The sequence below is a fragment of the Muscardinus avellanarius genome (assembly GCF_963383645.1).
Source record: "Muscardinus avellanarius genome assembly, chromosome: 5".
Lineage (NCBI taxonomy): Eukaryota > Metazoa > Chordata > Mammalia > Rodentia > Gliridae > Muscardinus > Muscardinus avellanarius.
The window spans coordinates 8170191-8191956 of record NC_137790.1 but is presented as its reverse complement, the minus strand read 5'-3'; the positions used below and the strand labels follow the sequence as shown (position 1 = coordinate 8191956).

Here is a 21766-nt window from a genome sequence, read left to right as displayed (position 1 = left end):
TGGGTGTTCAGTAAGTGAAGTTCCTTCTCTCTGGCAAGGACTTTCCAGCTCTCTAGTCTGGTAGTCTGACCGGGTGCTGTAATCGTACAGCTCGGCAGGGCTGTGTTGTACAGTTGTTGGAGAAGTATGGGGACAGAAGGCATCTGGGGGGCCTGAGAAAGCAGCAGCTCCAGCTGGTGGGCTCAGGCTCTTGTGCTTTTTAACTGGGTAAGGCTTGGGGTCTGCTGGCGTGTGGCTGTACGCAGGAGTGCAGGCATGCTAGGTTATCAGACTTCCCGGCTGAAATGTATGTCTGTTTCCCATCTGGATAATCTTGATTTTCTTTGGTTGGTATCTCTGCAAAAGTAGATGGAACTCTATGTGTGGTTGCCACATGCCTGTAATCCCAGTACTTGGGAGACTGAGACTGGAGAATCACAGTTGTTGTTGTTATTATTATCATTATTATTATTATTATTATTATTATTATTATTATTATTATTATTTTGGTGGTACTAGGGATGAAATCCTACCTCCGGGCTACACTCCCAGACCTATTTTTTATATTTTTATTTGGAAACAGGGTCTCTTAAGCCAGCAAGGCTGGCTTGAAACGTGCAATCCTCCTGTCTCCGCCTCCCAAGCGCAGGGGTTACAAGCGTGCGCCACCACGCCCAGCAGAACCACAGTTATTTAAGGACAGCCTCAGTAACATAGAAGCTCACAGCAACCTACTTCAAAACGAAAAAATGAAAGTGGGCTTGGGGTGTAGCTCTGAGATAGAATACCCCTGCAGTCAACCTTCAGTACCACCCCCAAAAATGAAAAGTAAATGGGACTTAGCGATAGTCATTTCTCTATTAATCATGAGGCAGCTGTGTCATTAAAGGGTGGTTAGTACAAACAGCTGAACCCCTGTGGGATTTTCACTGGATGAGCTATGTGTGCGTGGGGGGACATGCACCCACGTGCGTGTGGTCATCACACTTTATGGCTTTTGTGGCCTGACCTTCCTTAGGTACTTACTGCCAAGTAGGTTCTCATGCCCCAGCATAACCTTGTGCTTGTACATAATCTTCTAGCCAAAGAGCTGGATCTGAGATGAGGTCAGAGCTCAGAGTAGAAACACAGGATAGACAAGAAACAAAGTTGGTCTGGCTGCCAGCGGTGAGGCAGGCAAACCGACATTGGTCCAGGCACTAGAACTGGACCAGGTAGAATATGTTGTAACTGGAGTAGACTAAGTGTTAGCTCAGCCAAAGCAATGGCTGGAAGATTCAAGATCAGCAAGGTCCTAGCAAGGGAAATGTGGGCGGGACTCATCTGCAGGCCTGGGAACTTCATCAGACTGTTGCTGGACACCTGCCACCTAGCAACAGTAGGCCTGTGCACTCACCGTCCTAGCCAGCCCTCCCCTGCAGCAGTACTCAGAAGTCTTACAGAGCTAGACTGTTTAGTAAACCTGCCTCCCAGAGCACTGAACACCTGGGTGTCTCTCTCAGCTGAACTGGCCTCCAGGTTGATACCGCTTTCTCCGCCAGGGCCTGGTGTCCATGGAGTTCCTGTGGGTTGGCTTGGGGGCACGGTCCTTTCTGAGGGGGAAGCGCCTGTGTACCTATAGCTCGTCCTCAGTGACCTAGGCGTGTTCAGGGCAGGAAGTCAAGCTACAAGGAATCACAGGAAGTAAAAAGAAATCAAAGATTCCCTGGAGCAGACGTGAGACCAGGATATCACTTCACGCGTTGCTGTAGGTGTTTCTTTTAAATAGTGGTCTTGTTCTCTGGTTCACATTTAAGTTGATTACTAAAAACACTGATATAGAGAAAGTTTTGCTTACAGTGGCTAGTATTTGCCAGCATGTGCCTTATCTAGACCTCTTGCTACCACTGAATGGAGGATGCTTCAGAAAGCACAGAGAGCTTTTAAAGCATTCAAAGATAGGATGTTTCACAAAGCAGCAACTGAGTAAAAAGCAGACAAAGAAGGCTGGGTATCACTTGCTGTCCAGCCTCATCCTCCAGAAGGGGAACTAGCATCACCTCAGGAGACTTTCATTTCTCTTTGTCACACAGCCTGAAATTCTGGCAGGCATTCAACCAAAATGTCTTTAACAACTAGCCAGAGGCATCACATTTATATATTTTAAAGCAAATGAAAACTATTGGACATGCCAAGTAAAACATGTGTAGACTACCTCTGGATTAGGAAATCGTGGAGGCTGAAGAGTGCAGTACGCCTACTGTGGGCTCACTGAAGCAGTTCTTCAGAGCCGCCCGCCTATGATCAGGTGCACGCAACAGGTAGGATGTGGCCGGCTTGGGTGACCCTGTAGTCTCAGGGCTGGCCACGGGGCAGAACCTCCCCTGAACTCAAGTCTAAAAAACAGACACAGCCTAGTCTTTCACGCTCCCCACCCCCAAGGTAGATCTTGTGATTTATTTAAGTACTTTCTAAAATGTTTGTAGATCTCAAAGACAGAATTAGATTGGTTCCTTCAAGATTTGGACAGAGAAATTAAAAAATGGCAACAAGAGAAGAAAGAAATCCAAGAAAGACTAAAAGCACTGAAGAAGAAAATTAAAAAGGTTTCAAATGCCAGTGAAATGTAAGTAACAACAGGAAGGCAAGCCTTTCCATTTTTTTTATAATGTGGGAGGTTTGGGTTGTTTTTTACAATTTTTTTATATCTAACCTCTATACCAAATAAAAATCCATCCTGCCTTTAGTGCTTTTAACCTTATTTTTAAAAGCATCCATTGAATAATGATCTCACCTAAAACTCCCTCTAAACCTAGCGTGTTTACAGGTGAATTCCATGAGAGCGAGAGCAGGCTGGGACTGAGAATGAACAAAGGACTGGCTTCCTTCCAGTTTGAATCCCACCTGTCACTGAACGTGGCCACCTTGGACCTTCTCTCTTCAAAAGAAGGGGCAGAGTCTAGAGCTAAAGTTCGATTCTGTGATGTTGATTTTATTTATACTCTCACTCCGAGTTCTTAAATTATTAAAATTTGGAGCCGGGCACAGTAGCACAAGCCTGTAATCCCAGTACTTGGGAGGCTGAGACAGGAAGGTGACAGGTTCCTGACCAGCCTCAGTGACCTCGTGAGCCCCCCACACACCCACAATTTAGTGGGGCCCTGTTTCTCAGTAAAATAGGCTTGTGGGTGTGGCTCAGAGGTAGAATGCTGCCAGGCTCAGTCCCCAGTACAACAGCAGCAACAGAACAAAAATGTCTTACATGAAGGACTGGCTCGAGTGCAGATCCTGGGCAGAGTGGGCAGGCAGGCCAAGAGTGCTTGCAGATGCTGCTCCATTCCTGACCTGCAGCTGTGTGGCAGGTGGGATTGCTCAGCCTCGCTGTGTCTGCTGCTGTGTGATGTGTGATAGACCAGCCCCGCTCCCCCGCTCAGCAGCCTGAGCGCACGCTGTCCACTGCCCATGACGCCGTCCTTGTGTGCTCCTGCGGTGTCACGTGGGGCCGTTGGCTGGGGCTTTACTGACTTTTTTTTTTTAACAAGGTTTTGCTTCTTTGCCCAGACTGGCCTCAAACACATGCTCCTGCCTCAGCCTCCCAAGTAGCTGGGAGTATAGGCCTGTGCCACCACCTGTGGCCCTCCATCAGCTTTTATCAATGTGGTCGCTCCACATGGTCTCTTGCATGGCAGCCAGACTTCTGTGGTAGGCCCAGAAGTGGAAGCTGCCGTGCCGCCAAAGGGTCAGGCCCAGAACTGCCCCAGTGTCACTTGTGCCAGACACTGCTGTTGACAGCGAGGGAACTGAATGGTGTGTTGTGACAGCAGGAAAGAGGCAGAGCTGCCTACACAGGCATCGCTTAGGACCGGAGATGGGCGCCTGCGTGCGTGTGTTTTGATCGTACTCTAAGCTCTGCTTTCATTCTCCCTGACAAACATGTCTTCTAATCTGGATGAGAAGCACTGGTCACGCTAATGGTAACGCCCACGGCACCTGTGCCTCCTCAGGTCAAGATCACCTACAGCACGGCCCCGGGATTGAGGCAGGCTGACTCACCTGTAAGCTGGTGGCTTAGGGCGAAGAAAAAGCCGACCTGCCTCCAGGTGTAAAGGGAAAAAGAGAAGTGACTCCTGAATTCTCTGCCCATTTAGAAGAGACTGCAAATGAAACAGAAAGTAGAAGCACCAAAAATGACAAGCGCTGGTTATTTTGGCGCACAGCTGTAATCCCAGTACTTGGAATGCTGAGACAGGAGAATTGCAAGTTCTAGAACAGTCTCAGCAACATAGTGAGACTCAAGCCAGGTGTGGTGGCGCACGCTTGTAATCCCAGGCTGAGACAGGAGGATCATGCAGGTTCAAAGCCAGCCTCAGTCAGCTACTGAGTGAGGCTCTCAGCAACTTAGTGAAACCCTGTGTCTAAATAAAATATAAAATAGGTCTGGGAGTGTAGCCCGAAGGTAGAAGGCCCCTGGGTTCCACTCCCAGTACCACAAAAACAAACAAAAAAATATAGTGAGACTCAGCAACCAAGTGAGACCCTGTTTCAAAACAAAAAATTTTTAAAAGGGTGTGGCTTGGAGGTTGAATGCCCCTGGGTTCAATCCCCCAGTACTGCAAAAACAAAACAAAAAAACCTATTTTGTTTTGTTGTTGTTATTGTTAAAAAGTTCTGTGTATGAATATGGTTATAATTTACTGTGTATGGTGGTATAGAAAAAATCTTAAAACTAATGAAAACTTGGTGACTCCTTTTATAGGTCTACTCAGAAAAACAATGGAACGGATAAAGAACAGGAAGTGCACCCGGAGCAGTCCCTTGAAACCAGGCAATTTAAATCTAAGTTTATCTTTCATATCTTCTTATACTTTTACCACCAGAGGCACAAACATACCAGACTAAAGACATTGCTGCTTATCTGTTTCTTTTAAATAATTATGTGTATTTTATTTATTTCTATTTCATTATCAAGCTGTTTATGTTTCTTAACTAAGTAGTTCATTTTACTACCTTTATTTCTTGTCAATATTTTTAAAAATCTTGGATTTACTCTTTATCATTTACTCCTTTTTATTTTCTTGAATTAACTTGAAACTAAATTTTTTTTTTTTTTTTTTTAACTTTTGGGGCCAGGTGTGATGGTGCATGCCTGTAATCCCAGTACCTGGGAGGCTGAAACAGAGAGGTTGCAGGTTCAAGGCTAGCTTAAGCAACTTAGACACTTTTTTGGCTGGGGTATCATTCAGAAGTAGAGTACCCCTGGGTTCAATCCCTAGCACCACACCCACAAGTCTTTTTGGGAGGGGAATTCTGGGTGTGTAACTCAGTGGTGCAGCCACTTGCCTAGCGTGTGTGAGGTCCTGAGTTCAGTCCCTAGCCTCACAAAAAGTTTTTAAAACTGTGCTACTGAAATACTAGTGTCAGCCATAGAATGTAGTTTACTGTGCTTGCTGCTCTGTAACTGTAGGTTCACCAGGTAATCTTACCATGAATCTATAGAAAGTCTCCTTTCAATCTATGAATTGACATGCTTATGTTTTCACGTACTAGTAACCGTATCGGTGGTAAGCAGTTGTATTCTGCTTTTCTTATCTCATACTGTTTGACATGCGATTTCTGTTGCCCTCATGGTGCATGGCCGCCATTTTAAAAAGCAGCCCTTTACTGCACATTTAGCTGCAGTTTTACTTTTTAGTTGTGATGGCCGTGAACAGCTTTGTACAGGTCACTTTTTTCCTTTGGATCGTTCCTTTATAATATGCGTCAAACAGTGTTTCGGCTGGAATGATGAGGGATGTCTTAGGAAGTTTCTCAGAACCGCCAGGTGGTGCTGTACCTGCCCTCTTAAGACTGGTGAGGCAGGAAGTGCATACTCAGGCTTTGAAATGGCTTGGTTTCAAAGCTGATCTGCTTGAAGCAGATCAAATTTCACTGCGTGGATTTGTTTTCGAGGGTTTTTTGTTATTGTTGTTCTTTTAACTTTTCCAGTAATACATTTACAACCGAGAAAATGAAAATAGAAGAGTGCATAAAGAAAGGGAAAGAGCTTTTTGAAGAGAGTCAACAAAGAGCCGTGGCAGCCGAGGTGCGTGCACGCCCTGTGGCGACTGGTGGACATGGAAGACGGTCCTTTGGTTGCTTTCGTGTTTCTTGACTTACATACGGGACATAACAGTATTACTGGGAAGTGTGGAGGTGTGAGGGATATCCTACCACCAGAGTCCTGCGTCCCTCAGATTCCTTCCCTACACCTTTTTACCTTTTATGCTCATGTTCGTATGTGGATGAACTCTTAATCTACATCCAATTTTGTGACCTGCTTTTTTTGTTTAAGAGTATAGTTCGTCATTTCCATATTGTACTCAGAATAGCTTCATCATACTTAATCAGGTGATGTAGAGTGAAATAGACAGCCATAAAACATTTGTCAGTCCCAGAAAAGCAAATGAAAATAACCTTCTTCTTAAGAATATAGTTTCTCTTCCCCTGGAAGCACTTATCCAGTATGAGCGCACTAGCTGAGACTATTGAGACAGTGAAAATGACGGCATCTGCCTTTATTTTCTTGAGTTTCTCAAACATGGTTGTCTATCTTTTTCTAGTTGAGAAAAATGATATTTATTGTCATATATCTGATTATTCTAGGGAAATAAATGATTAATTCATGCAATCTGCACATAATTAGGCTTTTCGGTGAAGTACGGACTGTGCAGGTGCTTCTGGGGAGAGGAGAGGGAGAAGGGCAAAGCGCGCTCTGTCCTGTTCCCCACCTGTGCTTACCTCACGTTTACCACCACCTGGCCAGGTTTTCCTGGAGGACCCTGTTGAGGTTCATGACAGCTGGATTAAAACAAGGATATTGTACATTTGTTTTAGTGATTCTTGCAAAAATGGCCATTTGGTTTAAGAGGAAGCCAAAATTTTGAAAGCGTACCCCAGAGGATTTTCACATAGGTGCTGAGAGCAGTTTCTCTTTTGACTGAGAAGGCACCGCCTCAGTTTTACTCCTTGGGCCTCTCCTCCCCAGGACAGAACTGGAGGTAACAACACACTCTGTGTGTGTGCGAAGCTCACCTGGCTCTGTTCTAGTAGATGGTTTAAGTTGAAAGCCACGTGCAGTTTCCTGCCTGCGAAAGGAGCACAGCATGTGATCTTAGTGTCATCATACTACTCTGTTTAGGATACTACCGTTTTAATTTACGTTCCCCTGGGTGGCATTGTGACCTGGTCCAGGTCTGTTGATTCCGCCACTTACCTCACTTAGGAGACACTGGAAGGTGGTTCAGGATGTCAGTCCTCACAGTAGGTCCAGGCTTTCCAGTGTGCAATACTTAACCGTCCTCTGATCTCCGGGCAGGTGTCTGTGCTGGAAAACTGGAAGGAGAGCCAAGTACACAAGTTACAGGCCATGGCCTCGCAAGCAGAAGCCTACCTGAAGACCCTCCAGCTAACGAGCAGGTAGCCTGGCCGCCCGCGGCTCTTCCCTACTGTAGGAAATGGCATCCGGAGCGTTGGTGGGAAGCCTCGCCTGCCAGGACCGTTCGTTTTCATTAATTACACATTTGATGCATGTTCAGTTGTGGAAAACCCAAAACATACAAACAAGTGGTTTTTAAAAATTATCCATAATTCTGAGTGGAAATGTTGATTAGTTAACATTCTGAGATAAATTCATCAAGTACTTGGAAAAAAGTTGAGTTAACTTCTATTTTCTGCAATCCTCCTATCTCAGCCTCCCAAGTACGAGGATTAAGATATGTGCCAATGTCCTGCAAGAAATACTGGTAATAAAGTTCTTCAGCCTGGTGTTTAAAGGTTGAAGAGTATTCCAGCATATGAACATGCTATGATTTCTCAAACACCACAGAAGTGGAGTAGTTTGAAGATTTTGCTACCGTGCTGCTCTCTATTCAGCGTCTAGAGTTGCGCCTGTATGCACATTGTCATTTTTATGCAAAAAAAGTTTGGCAACAAACACTGTATTTTCAAGGTTTTTTGAACGTTTTTCCCAGTTGCTTTCTATAAATGTAACAGTCTCCATGGCAGAGTATGGTGATGTTACTCTGACAGATATCTGTGTGTATTCGATTTTTTCAGTTCTCCATAATCCTTACCCGTTTTGTTTGTTTTGCTTTGTTTGTAGAATAGGACTGACATTCCTGGGGGTGTTCCTCAGCCTCACACGTCGCTCTTCTCTAGGGTCCGTTTCCCATTTGTGTTTTTAGTGCTGGAGATGAACCCAGGGCCTCTGACACCAGGCGAGTGCTCTACCACTGAGCTCCCGCCTGGCCTCTCTGGAGGGCTCGTGCTTTGCACACAGTTTTGCATTTTTAATCTCAGTGTTTCCTTGTTGTTTTATTCACACTTCAGACCCTTAGATATGAATCAGAGATGGTGAGTGTAATGAGGAAACAGTGTTAGTGTAGAGTGCTTTCTTCTTCAAGATTTATTGTTTTCATTGGAAACCTTACCTGATAAAAGGTGAGTGAATGTGCCACTTCAGCTCACAGTACTAGTACAGCTGAGGTTTAGACTTCATAGTGTTTAGCCAGGCATGGTGGTGCACGCTGGTAATCCCAGCACTGAGACAGGAGGATCGCACAAGTTCAATGCCAGCCTCAGCTACTTAGTGAGACCCTGTTTACAAATAAAGTATAAAATAGATCTGAGAGTGTAGCCTGAAGGTAGAAGGCCCCTGGGTTCACTACTCCCAGTACCACACACACACACACACACAAAAGTAGACCTAGCAGTGTCTAAACACCTCTTTTAAATACTCGTTGTATACAATTGAAATGACACTTTTTTCTTTTTTTAAATTGAAACAAGGTCTTGCTAAGTTGCTGAGGGTGTCACTCATTGGCTGAGACTGGCCTCTAAACTCTGGTCCTCTTGGCCTCTCGAGTGCTGGGATCACAGGTGTCACCACCATGCCCAGCCCAGCTTCCTTTCATTAAACGTTGTAGTAGTGTAGATTCTCTTTGGGGATGCTCTGCTAACTCTGCTGCTTCCACCCAGGACAGCAAAAGAGAAGAAATGTAGAAGTAAGTTCTGATTGTTTTTTAAAGATGTAGAAGGGGAATGACAGTCACAGATGGTGTTACTTATCTTCTCAGTTAGGAGTAGTATATTTGTGTCACTTTCAATACACCACATTGATGAAGTTCTGAGGTCATAAGTTTAGTCAGTCAGACCTCTTCCTTTAGTTTTTCCAGCAAGGTGGGGATTTAAGTTTTATTTGAATGGTCCAGGCTGTCTTTTTAACATTCTTTTTAAATGCAAAGTCAGACTTTAATATTAAAGATGAAGGCATGAGCCAGCCCACCACTGAATCCCTATAATCCCAGTACTTGGGAAGCTGATTCAGGAGGGTCACATGTTCAAGGCCAGCCTTAACAATTTAGTGAGCCCATCGCAACTTGAAGAGATCCTTTTTCAAAAGTTAAAAGGGTGGTAGTTGTAGGTAGACTACCTCTGGCTTCAACCCCCAGTACAAAAAAAAAAAAAAAAAAAAATGAAGACAGAAAATAAAGAATGGTCAAATTTTCAGATTTGTGGAAAGAAACTGAAATTCAAAGAGTAATATATACCCACCAGTTTGAAGGTTTTTTGTTGTTTGTTGTATCAATAATTAAAATCTCCTAAGGTGTCCAGTGAGTGACAAGTTTGCAAGATACACAGTTTTTTAACTGGGTTTTCTTGTGTGAGTGTGTGTATGTGTGTGTCTTTATTAAATATCTTTTTTACTCATGTTTAAGTGTTTATTCATTTGTATTTAAATGCTTTTAATTCTTTAAGTTTCTAACATGGTGATTAAGGAGTGTCATATTTTTATACTTTTGCAGTGATTCTGCAGCGTATCCTGATATGGAGTCTGATATACATTCATGGGAATCATTTCTTTCTAATGTTACAAAAGAAATTGAGAATGCAAAAGTAAGTTATAAAATATTTTATAGTTCTGGTGAAATTTTATGATGTTTTAATTCTCGGGAGGCTAGTATCATATTTAAACTTCCTTTTTGAACTGTTAATGGTAATAATATATTTTTGTTACAGCTGCATGTTTTTAATAAAATTAATGATAGTTTCTTTTCTTTTTTGATGGTACTGGGTGTGGAACCCAGGGGCTTTCTACCTCAGGGCAACACTCCCAGACTTATTTTATATTTTATTTGGAAGCAGGACCACAAAAAAATGTAGGAATAGACCCTGCTTGGTTTATAAAATTAGATATTTGTTAGGGCTTTAGAACACTCTTATTAATGAAGTCTCACTTCGAGCGTATTTTCTTACAAAAGAGAACAACTCTTAATACTTTGCAGATCTTAAGTTATGTTTTTTGGAAATTATTGACCATTTGTAATGTCTAGTTTAAAAATTGTTCATTAGAAATTATGCTTTTCTCTTGGCCTTTGTTAGAAAAACTTCACATGTTCTTTTCTGCCCATAGTCTCAGTATGAAGATCAAATTAAAGCTGTTCAGAATGGCGCTCGGCTGAGTGACCTTCCTAAAGTGCAGATTGCTGAGCTCTCGCTTCCTGCTTATGGCATAGTGAGTCTTTGGGTCTTCTTTCTTTCTCTTTTGAAGAAGAGAACACAGTGAACCACAGTTTCTTTATTAACTGGTCATTATTGTTGTCAGTGTTTTTTGGGAATGGGATGGATTAACAGTTGCCTTGATGTTTTCATTATTGGTGCCAGCAGTTGACCGTGTGACCGTGTGTGTGTGTGTGTGTGTGTGTGTGTGTGTGTGTGTGTGTGCGTGCGCGCGCACGCGCGCGCATCCTGCCTCTGGGCAACATCCCCAGCCCTTTTCATGTTACTATTTGGAAACAGTGTCACGAGTTGCTGAGTCTGGCTTCGAACCTTCCATCCTCCTGTCTCAGCCTCCCAAGTACTGAGATGATGAGCATCTGCCACCATGCCCAGCTCCAGTTTTAAGCTTTAAACATTCTTATGAAAATAGATGAGTCTCTCCACTTCCGCTCCTTGGGAAGGACTGAGGCAAACGCCTTGCTGGTCTGTCTTTGTCTTCGTGGACCTCAGCCCGTCTCCTTTCTTTTTCTGGGTGCTGGCGGCGGCGGCGGTGGTGTATGTTTGAACAAGTAATACGAGTAACAGGTGCTGTGATTCAAGCAGGCCCTCTCTGCTGTAACCACCAAGGATTATATTAATTCCTAGATATAAAAATGAAAAAGACTTTCCCCCAACATCAGATTTGCACCTTCCTGCTCTAGCCAGACCTTTGCCTGCACTGTTTGCTGGCCTGAACCCCACCCTCACCCGCATCTCACCTTCCCCGTAGCCCTTCTGCCATCTGCATTAGATCAACTCAACCTAGACAACCAGTTTCTTCCATCTTAAATGTCTTAGGGGTGAAAAAGTGGGACCCCTTGAACTAAATAAAATACTCTGTTGAGACCCAGAGGGCCTTGTTTCTAAGCCACGTTAAGTAGTTTGGGCTGTTCCTAAGGAGGTTCCACGAAGGGCATACATCAGGTCCGTGCCCTACTGAAGACCAGCTGCACGGCAGTGTGGAGAGGGAATGAGGGGCCGGCGTGCCTTCCATTGGCCGGTTATTCACTTCCTGCCGTCAGCCTTGTCCAGTGAGGGGGCAGCAGCAGAGATGGAGGGAAGAGAAGAGGTGGGAGAGGGATTTCGGAGGGAGAGACGAACAAACTGCTGCTCTTGACTGGGCGCTGTATGACTGCGCAGAAGTTCAGAGTGGGCCCTGGCGGGAGGGGCTGGGGAGCGGTGCTGGAGCTGGTTCTGAACACATTCAGGTGTTTAGAAGTTTGGATTGAGCTGGGCATGGTGCACTCCTGTAATCCCAGTGTTTGGGAGGCTGAGACAGGATCACAGGCTCTAGGACAGCCTCAGAAGTATAGCAAGGCTCAGCAACCTGGTGATGGCCAGGTTCAAAACAACAAAAAACTTTAAAAAGGTCTGGGAGGATAGCTTGCAGAAGAATGCCCCTGGGATCAATTCCCAGTAACACACACAGCGTGGGGGAGTGCGTGTCCACACCTGCACTTTGGATTGCCCAGAGGTGAGTCTGCAAATCAGATCTCAGGAAAATATTCTAGAGACTTTACAAAGCGGGCTTAACTTGGCAGGACCCCAGCCACTGAGGCCTGAAGGAGCAGGCGCCCCGTGGCATGGGTGGCATGTGGTGGGGGCAGGCCTAGGGGACATCAGAAGGCACTGTAGCACTGAGGGCCTGGCCAGGGTGAGGACCACAAGGAAGACGTGCCGGGGCCTCAGCTGGAGCCCGCAGAACACAGCCAGGTCCACGCTGCAAGGACTCAGCCTTGGTACAGTGGACACGGCTCTGGTAGTGTGAGCACAGCGGGTTGTCATCGGCCGACAGGTGTAGCTGGGAAGGGGCGAGTGTTGAGGTGGAGGCTGAAGGAGGACCAGTGAGCAGGTGAAATGGTCTCATTTAGAGAGTTTGATTTAGACACCCTAAATCTGCCCTTGTTTTAACTCGGTTGTAATCAGCAATTTTTTTTTATGTGGTCCTGGGAACTGAGCCCAGGGGCATCTACCTCCAGCGTATACCCCAGCCCTGTTTTACTTTTGTTTGGAAACAGGGTTTTGCTAGATTGACGAGCCTCACTAGTTGCTGAGACTGTCCTCGAAACTGCAATCCTCCTGTCTCAGCCTCTCAAGGACTGGGATTACAAGCATGCACCACCACACCTGCCTAGCAATTCTTTAAAACAAGAAAGCCGGGCGTGGTGGCGCAATGCTTGTAATCCCAACTCTTGGGAGGCTGAGACAGGAGGATCGCACAGGTTCAAAGCCAGCCTCAGCTACTTAGTGAGGCTCTCAGCAACTTAGTGAGACCCCGTTTCTAAATAAAATATAAAATAGGTCGGGGGTGTAGTCTGGAGGTTGAAGGCCCCTGGGTTCCACCCCAGCACCACAAAAGAAAAGAAAGAAAGTTATTGTATTGAGGTTTCCTGTATACTCCCACAGTCATGCACACGCACCAGTCTCTCTGCCCTTGGGTGTTGCTTCCTTAATTCTAGGTGAACCCTAAGTGATCCAGGTACTGTGATGTGTTTCTCGCAGATTGACCCTCAGATGCCCCCTGAGTTTTCCAGCCATGAAGATCAAGGGCCGGTGACTTCTGGAAGCGGTACAGCTGGAGCCGTTGACGCGGATGCCGGTCTGCTCTTTGCTGGTGACTGTCCGGAGGAGGTTCCTGCCCTGTTGCCTGGGTCGCCCCCTGCTCAGCCTGAAGCCGCCTCACCATCAGAGCCTGTGGCAGCCGGCCCAGCAGCAGCTCCATCCCAGCCAAGCCCTGCGGCCGACGAGAAACTGCCTGTTGCTCCCGAGCATGCTCCTCCTCCCGGACAGTCACCAAAAGAGCCACTCAGCAGTGTCATTGAGCACCTGTCAGCGATATTCCCGTGTCACAGCAGGTATGAATACGACATGTCTGTGTTCTACTAAATACACCATTGAACGGTTATTTCCTATCAGATAAAATCATGGCAGCCAGGGACTTGTAGTTTTCATCAGAAAGACAGGTACTATACTACTACTTTTTGTCAACACTGAGGTGAGCATTTGTGGGGTTTTGTTTTTGTATTTTTTATGCTGTATTAGGGTTGAAACCAGGTCCTCATACATTCTAGGCAAGCACTCTACCATTGTAATCAGTGCTCACCAGAAGCCAAGGTAATTTGCTAAGATTCTGATGCGATCTGAACACTCCCCAGCACCAGTTGTTTCAGAGTCAAGTGACCTGTAGAATAATAGTTTGCATTGTTTGGGAGAGAACTATCCTATAAAGCAAAGAAGGCAGCAACAGCTTACGCCTTGTCGATAACCTCTGACTTGTTAGAGGTGTGAGGTTAAAAAGACTAGACTGAGATTCATAGTAAGGTATGTGGATGTATCCTAAGGAACCCACGTGGGCCTGGGGAGGCGCTGCAGAGTTGTGAGCCAGGTGGGATGGCTGCCAGCAGATGTTCCTGCATCTCCCAGCCCGCCCTGGCTTCTGTTCTCCAAGTTGGCCCAGGAAAGGGGAGAGGTGAGCACCTGAAGGCATCTCAGATGCGAGGACTCCACACAGGGAACTGGCCCTCTGTACCCACCCTCTTATCTCCCTAAGACAGCGTTAAGTGCAGGCTTTACATTTGAAACTTGGAAACCAAGTAGTCATTAAAATGTGATTGGCCAAAACTAATATTTTACATCTCTCAGTGGAACCCATTTGAAAAGTATATTTTGTCTGCATATGGACATACTTTGCCCTGCCTAAGTTTGAGAAACGTAAGTTCTCTCAATAACAGTTACTCCGGTTAATTATAAAAAATTTTTAAGTTGTAATTACCAGAAGTACCCTACAAATAAAATTGTTTGCAGTCTTGATTAAATTTGGCACTTTAAAAAATCAAAGAGAAATTTGTCTTGATTTTCTGAATGTGAAAATATTTGGAATGTAGTATCCCAAATATCAAGTTCCTGTTGACTAATGGTGTAAGTCTCACTTGATGGTATTTATGAAACTTCAGGCTTTGAACTTTGCTGTTGATTAGATTTTTTCAAGGGAAAAAAAATCTACAAAACTAGTTTCTTCTTGAATCGCATGGTATTTTTTGGTTTTAAGTTAGGACTAATGGTGTATCTAATCATTCAGTGATTTCTGCATAAACCCATGTGGAGTGACTGCTTTAAAATAGCTCTGCTTTCCATACACAGTTATTGATTGCCCTGTGGTCTGCAGATCACTTTCTGTTTGTGGGTTGAGCTGCTGGACTAATGTTGGCACATAGTTTGTCTTTTGTTTTGTTTGTTTTTTGTACTGGGGATGGAACCCAGGGGCCTTCTGTCTCCAGGCTACACTCCCAGACCTATTTTATATTTTTTATTTGGAAACAATGTCTTACTAAGTTGCTGAGAGCCTCTCTAAGTAGCTGAGGCTGGCTTTGAACCTGTGCCATCCTCCTGTCTCAGCCTCCCAAGCGCGGGGATTATAAGTGTGCGCCACCACACCCAGCTGGCACATAGTATTTCTTAGCAGAAGAAAACTTAACTTTCTGTTGTCGCTTACTACTCACTTTCCCTTTCAGCACCGAGCTTGCTGGGTTTATTAAGAAAGTTCGAAGCAAAAACAAGAGCTCATTCTCAGGACTGAGCGTTGGTGAGATTGTCCAGACCGTGACAGAACACATTCTAGATGAGCAGAAGACGACAAAGGTATTTCACCAGATGCAATAAAATAGCCCATTTCATTCTTATTTATTGACACAGTGTGAAAATTGTTTTTAAAAATCAAAAAGCTTCAGCAAAATGTAGAAAGCCATTACTAAGGACTGCAGATGGTCTGGCTTTTAGGAAGCTGACTTTGCCTCCTTCTTGTGCTCTCCGCCCGCCCCCTTGTTAGCTGGCCGCACTCGGGAGCGGGCCGGAGGACGTCTGAGGCCGCTGCGGCCTCCGTGAGCAGGTCCTCCCAGGGCCGCCACCAGGGAAGCAAGGCAGAGACACGGCCCCGGGGGCATTGTGCATAGAGCGCAGCTAGCACTGCATGCCAATGAGAACAGGGAGGAGACGGAATTTCTCATCCACGGCTCAGCCCCATTCTTTTCACTTCTCGACCTAATTTATTTGATCCTAAATTAGAAAACAGATTTTGCTGTATCTGAGGTGTCCACTATGAAAAGCACTGAATGACTCTGAGGAAGGCGTGGGGCCGGAGCAGAGAGATGCCCTGGCCGCGCCGGGGGCTGGCCCCTCTCTCCCACCCTGGTTTGCAGATGTTGATTTTTTTTTTTTTTTGAAATACAATATTCAGACTAGTTAGAAAACAATAATTGTGTTCTTTGTAATAGGGGCTTAGTGGTTGCATAGTTGGGCTGCATCACTTAGCACCACCGTGGGCCAGGGAACAACTGCCCGTCTGCCTGCCAGGCTGTCTGTGAATGAAATCCTGGCGTGTGGTGCTGGGGCAGCGCTGTGCTCAGGATCGGCTGGCCGCCGCCCTGCCTCTGCCTTCAAGTGCCTGGGAGGGCGCTGGAAAGAGAGAAACATGCCTGAGTTTGCTGTGCTGTTGAAGCTGTTTGGAGTTATTTACACTTACATAGGACCTATTTTTTTTTAGCAGTGCTAGGGATAGAACCCAGGGACAGTCTACCTCCAAGCCACACCCCAGCCCTATTTTTTATTCTTTATTTTGAAACAGGGTCTTACTGAGTTGCAAAGGGCCTCGCTAAGTAGCTGAGACTGTCCACAAACCACAACCCTCCTGTCTCAACTTTCCAAATGCCCCACCACATCCGGCTGCGTGGACATTTTTAAAATGCTACTACCTCTGTAATCTGAGTTGATCAGGCGCTTGTAGTTCTCTGCATTTTATAATAAAGAAATCAGATCACAAAAAGGCTGATGCAGCTCAGCAGCATTTGCTGGGCTGAAGGCATGGCTGTAATTCAGAGTGGGCCTTTTGACTCCACTGGTCCTCGGCACGCCGACCTGCTGGTACTGGTTGAGAGGAGCTCCAGCACGCTTTGAGACCCTGACGCGTTCTCAGCAGGGAGTCAGCAATCCAAGATCACACTAAGAGCACTAGTTGACTTGAGCTAGCTTCAAGTCTTTTTGTACACTTGTTTTGATTCCTCCTGTGTATGTTGTACTTTCTCCTGTCTTTTGGAGTTACCACACAAAATACACTCAGCTGCCACAGGGTCGTAGCCCCAGCCTCACCCCAGCGAGGGAGCTTGTGGGCCCCAGGCCTTCCTGCAGTGCCTGTGGGAGGTCCCCTGGGTTACTCCTCCAGGACTCTAGCCAGGCAGAGTTCACAGGGTCCCCTCAGCCACAAGCCTGTGTCGCTGGCCGCCCCGCCTCAAGGGTCACCTGAGGGAGAGATCTCACTGCTTCACTAGAGGTGGTAATAACTAAGTTGATTCCTTACACTTCACCAGGTATATAAGAAAGAAAAATGTGTGTTCACACTGGGATTGATAATCACAGATAGAGCACTTTTTAAATATTTTAAATTATAAAAGTAATACATGCTTACAATATAAAATACAAAGAGCACTTAAAGACCCCTGAAGCTGTGTGTGGTGGTGCACACCTGTGTTCCCAGCTGCTTGGGAAGTTAAGGCAGGATGATCACAAGTTCAAGGCCAGTTTGGGCAACATAGTGAGACCCCATCTCAACAAACAAACTGAGCCAGGCGTGGTGGCACAAATATGTAATCCCAGGACCTGGGAGGCTGAAGCAGGAGGACCGCAGGTTCACAGCCACACTCCACAACTCAAGTCCTGCTCAGCTTAATAAGACCCAGTTTCAAAATAAAAAGTAAAGTAAGCTGGGTGTGGTGGCACACGCTTGTAATCCCCGTGCTTGGGAGGCTGAAACGGGAGGATCGCATAGGTTCGAAGGCAGCCTCAGCTATTTAGTGAGGCTCTCAGCAACTTAGTGAGACCCTGTTTCTAAATAAAATATAAAATAGGTCTGTCTGAGACTGTAGCCTGGAGGTAGAAGGCCCCTGGGTTCCATCCCAGTACCACCAAAAAAAAAAAAAAAAAGACTCATCCCCTGTCTTCATGGTGCTCAGAGTCAAGAGACAAGGCGGAACGGAGGCTCTGAGCCTTGGGGGAGCTTGGTGCCTGGGGTCTAGGCGGCGCCTGGTATCCACTGTCACCTAGAAAGCGCTCGGCTCAGCAGCCTGATGCTGGAAGCCAGAGCTTTCCATCCACCTGCCTCCGGCTCCATGGGCAGCTTCCACACGGTTCCTAGCCGTGATGTTCACTGCTGGAGCCATTGGCTTGTTTTCTTTTGATTTGCACAAGTAGTCCGTTTTCATAGAAGATCCTGATGAGAGCAGCCTGGCTTGTGTTGTGTATCTCATCAGATGTTTTTCTAGGCACCACCACAGATACACGTTCTCTTTATTTTTAAAAAGCTCAGTTAGCCGGGCGTGGTGGCGCACGCTTGTAATCCACTCACTTGGGAGGCTGAGACAGGAGAATCACACAGGTTCGAAGCCAGCCTCAGCTACTTAGTGAGGCTCTCACCAACTTCGTGAAACCCTGTTTACAAATAAAAAATATTAAAAAAACAAAAAAAGGTCTGGGAGTATAGCCCGGAGGTAGAAAGCCTCTGAGTTCCACCCCTAGTACCACCAAAAAAAAAAAAAAAAGCTCAGCTGCCTGATAAACACCATTTGCACCTGTGCTTTGTTCAGCGTCTGTTCTGACCGGCTTTCCATGTCAGAGAAATGCTGGGCCTCCATCATCATATCTGGGCACACACTAGTCTGTTGTAAGATTTGTCATCATTTAAATCACCATTCGGGCCGGGCGTGGTGGCGCACGCTTGTAATCCCCGCACTTGGGGAGGCTGAGACAGAAGGATCACACAGGTTCAAAGCCAGCCTCAGCCGGGCGTGGTGGCGCACGCTTGTAATCCCTGTGCTTGGGAGGCTGAGACAGGAGGATCGCACGGATTCGAAGCCGGCCTCAGCTACTGAGTAAGGCTCTCAGCAACTTAGTGAGACCCTGTTTCCAAATAAAATAAGTCTAGGAGTATAGCCCGGAGGTAGAGAGCCTCTGGGTTCCACCCCCAGTGCTACACACACACACACACACACAAAAAGCATTTGGTAATTAGGTTAACGATTAACTTGTAATATTAATACAAGTAATAATACAAATTAGTACTAATACCACACTTCAAGTTTGCTATGGGATATATAGGGATTTGTAATGCTCCACCTGAAAATAAATATGGTAGCCATTAAAAAACATTGTTTTCTCTGAGAAAATTAGAACTTCAAAATTACTTTTTATGTTTTTTTCTTAAGAAATACTTTTTGAGCCGGGCGTGGTGGCGCACGCTTGTAATCCCTGCGCTTGGGAGGCAGAGGCAGGAGGATCGAGGCCAGCCCCGCTGGCTTAAGAGACCCTGTTTCAAAAATACAGAAAATAGGTCTGGGAGTGTAGCCCAGAGGTAGAAGGGCTTCCAGGAACCCCAGTACCACCAAAAAAAAAAAAAAAAAAAAAAAAAGAAATACTTTTTGTTTTTGCACTGGGGATTGAGCCCGGGGGCATTCTGCCTCTGAGCTGCACTCTCAGTCCTACAGTCTTGCTAAGTTACTGAGGGTCTCTGAGTTGCTGAGACGAGCCTGGAAGCTGTGATCATGTTTTGGCCTTCCAAGTACTAGGATTACAGGTGTGCACCACACCTGGCTGAGATACACTATTTAAAGATAAATCAGTTCCTTAGTCTGTGCAGTAGTCATTGGAAAGAGTTTGCCACCCTCTGTGGCAAAAAATGTTTGAAAGTCACTCATGTCCTGAGTCATGAAGTTTTGTCATAAAAAGAAATTTAGGTATTCTTTATGACTTAAATACGTTTGTTTCTGCAGGCACCAGATGGAAACGCCTGTGAAATATGCCATGAGGTGTTCAAATCAAAAAATGTGCGCCTGCTAAAATGTGGGCACAAGTTTCACAAAGGGGTAAGACCATGAGTTATGAGTACCAAGTGTTCTGAAAATAAAAACAGAAATTGTGTTCTAGGCATCATACTTGTATTTCCAAAGCATTTTCTTTGTAAACCTGCACGTCAGTGTTCGCTCTTTTTCAAAGATGTGCTGAGGAGGGGGCCATGGGGTCCTGAGCGGGGGACATGGCTCTGCAGAAAACAGTCACATCCTTGGCTGTGTGGGTGCTGAGAGTCAAGGCAATGACTATGCCTTAAAGGCGATTTCTCACGTGGCCAGTGGATAGCAGCAGATAGCGGTGGCGGATAGCAGTGGATAGCGGCAGATTGCAGCAGATATAGCAGCAGATAGCAGTGGATAGCGGCAAATAGCGGCAAATAGCGGTGGATAGCAATGGATGGCAGCAAATAGTGGCGGATAGCGGTAAATAGCAGTGCAGCAGTTGGCGTTCAGTGTTTCACACTGCTTCACCGTGATTGTGAAGGAGGAGACCTAAATGCATTAGCATACCTTGTACTGATCCTGGAGATTGCGGTTCACACCTTCCAGAATGTGCGTGTTAACTGCCGTGGTGTGTTGGGTGCTGTGAGCACTCCTCCTGCGTCCCTGCTGCTGGCCTAGGGCAGGGCAGGTCTCTGCTGTGGTGACTCACCCCTGATAAGAGGAAAATTCATTTACTCACAGAAGGGACGGAGAAAGCTTGCAGATTGTCTTTTGCGTGGTCTGCCTTGTTCAGGTGAGGAGTCCCAAGTCTGGTCTTTCCAGCTCCCTGCACTCAGCCTCAAGCAGCAGGGATCCCAGCACGAGGCTGGTGGGATGCTCACAAGCAAGGACCAGGGCCAGGCAGCGGGCTGGACTAATGAGTGGATGGAGGAGTCCAAGGGTCCTGAATATGCTGTCCTCTACAAGTCAGGACACTGTAGTGGAGCAGCTGGGGCGGGGCGCGGGGCTAGCCACCCTCCGGGAGCAGGCGAGAGGCCCAGGGTATCCCTGGACCTGATTCTTAGCAGGATTATTCGAGGCTGCAGTTTTGTCCACACTCCTGGCCTGAGCACAGGCATCAGTGTCCGTGGTATCAGTGCGTGGTTCTGGGTCCTGCCAAGCTTGGAGGTGACATTAGCCTTGCCTGGCAAGGAGTCCAGAGGTGCAGCAGAAAAGGCCCCATGTGGTCCCGAGGCACTAATTCCCTCTCCTTCTTTTCAGTGTATTAAGCAGTGGCTTAAAGGGCAAACTGAGTGCCCCACCTGCCGCACCGGTGACCTCCGCTCGGAAGAGTAGCCCGCGCTTCCTTCCTGGGCACGCGAGCCCATCGTGCAAGCCAGGGACCGCCCTCCTGCTGCTCAAAGCATCACCCACGTGCTGAACTCAGATAACAATCACATCCTTCATTTGTGGCATAAAAAGCAAACGTTTGAGTCTCTCAAAGTGGACATCTTTAATGGAGTTGATTCTGAGTAACTCCTCCTTTCTGATTAAACACGTCAGTGATCCCACGGTGGCAGACGCCTGACGTGTCACTCCATGTCGCGTTTTGGGATTGTTGTGAGAGCTCTTTGACACGGAGCTTCTCTGGGGAAGTATTGTGAGCCCCTTGAAGCAGTACTCGAATTAGAAGAATTCTTAACCTGGTCAGGTTCCCATGATCCCTTTGTGTTTTGTGTCTAGTAGTTCTACAAGAGAGATGATACTGACCTTAACAATTTTTGTAAAATTCAGTATTCTGAAAATATGCTTACATTTCTCCTAAAATTCTGCATTTTAAAAGAGGGCTTACACAAGTCACAGTTTAAAAATTTGAGGTTAATGTTAAAATACTGGCTGATACGGACCAGAAGATTGGCATCTCTTCTCATGGAGGCTCATGTGCTTTGGTGTGTCATTCATTCCTTCCCATGTGTGTTTTTTCCTTGTGGTGCTGGGGATTGAACTCTGGCCTTGTGACTGCCACTGAGGCGCTTCTCCAGGCCACCCCATAGGTTTTTAAAGCGTCTAATTTTTATCATTTAAAAATGTCATCTTACTTTTTTTGTCTTTTTTGGAACCGGGGGTGGAACCCAGAGCACCAGCCACCCTGCACAGCAGGAGCTCTGCCCCGAGCTACATCCCGGCCCCGCCATCTTACTTTTGAAAATCAGTTACAGAGCACTCCGTCCGTATCAGCCACAACTCTTTACCCCTAAAGTCAAGGCTTCACATTCGTCATACCAGCCCGACATTTCAACTTCTTCTCAGAGTACACTGCTGTTTATTAGCTTTTCTTTATGAGTCGGGCAAGTGCCTGGATGTTGCACCCAGCACAGAGCTGGGCACACAGGCACCGCGCAGAACCAGCCTCCGTCCTG

The 21766-nt window shown here is 46.2% G+C and overlaps 1 protein-coding gene across 1 annotated transcript in view; it reads left to right on the top strand.

Annotated features, from left to right (window-relative positions):
• Nucleotides 1–20702, top strand: part of TTC3 (tetratricopeptide repeat domain 3) — a gene marked incomplete at both ends in the record, with an annotated part of 107285 nt that extends 86583 nt beyond the window's left edge. The window contains 11 exons of the mRNA XM_080696452.1: nucleotides 2445–2584; nucleotides 4715–4783; nucleotides 5944–6040; nucleotides 7313–7413; nucleotides 9801–9891; nucleotides 10409–10510; nucleotides 11556–11741; nucleotides 13036–13388; nucleotides 15045–15171; nucleotides 19347–19439; nucleotides 20628–20702. Of these exons, the coding sequence (XP_080552578.1) occupies nucleotides 2445–2584; nucleotides 4715–4783; nucleotides 5944–6040; nucleotides 7313–7413; nucleotides 9801–9891; nucleotides 10409–10510; nucleotides 11556–11741; nucleotides 13036–13388; nucleotides 15045–15171; nucleotides 19347–19439; nucleotides 20628–20702 (1434 nt within the window). The remainder of the gene's footprint in view (nucleotides 1–2444; nucleotides 2585–4714; nucleotides 4784–5943; nucleotides 6041–7312; nucleotides 7414–9800; nucleotides 9892–10408; nucleotides 10511–11555; nucleotides 11742–13035; nucleotides 13389–15044; nucleotides 15172–19346; nucleotides 19440–20627) is intronic.
• Nucleotides 20703–21766: the final 1064 nt, after the last annotated feature.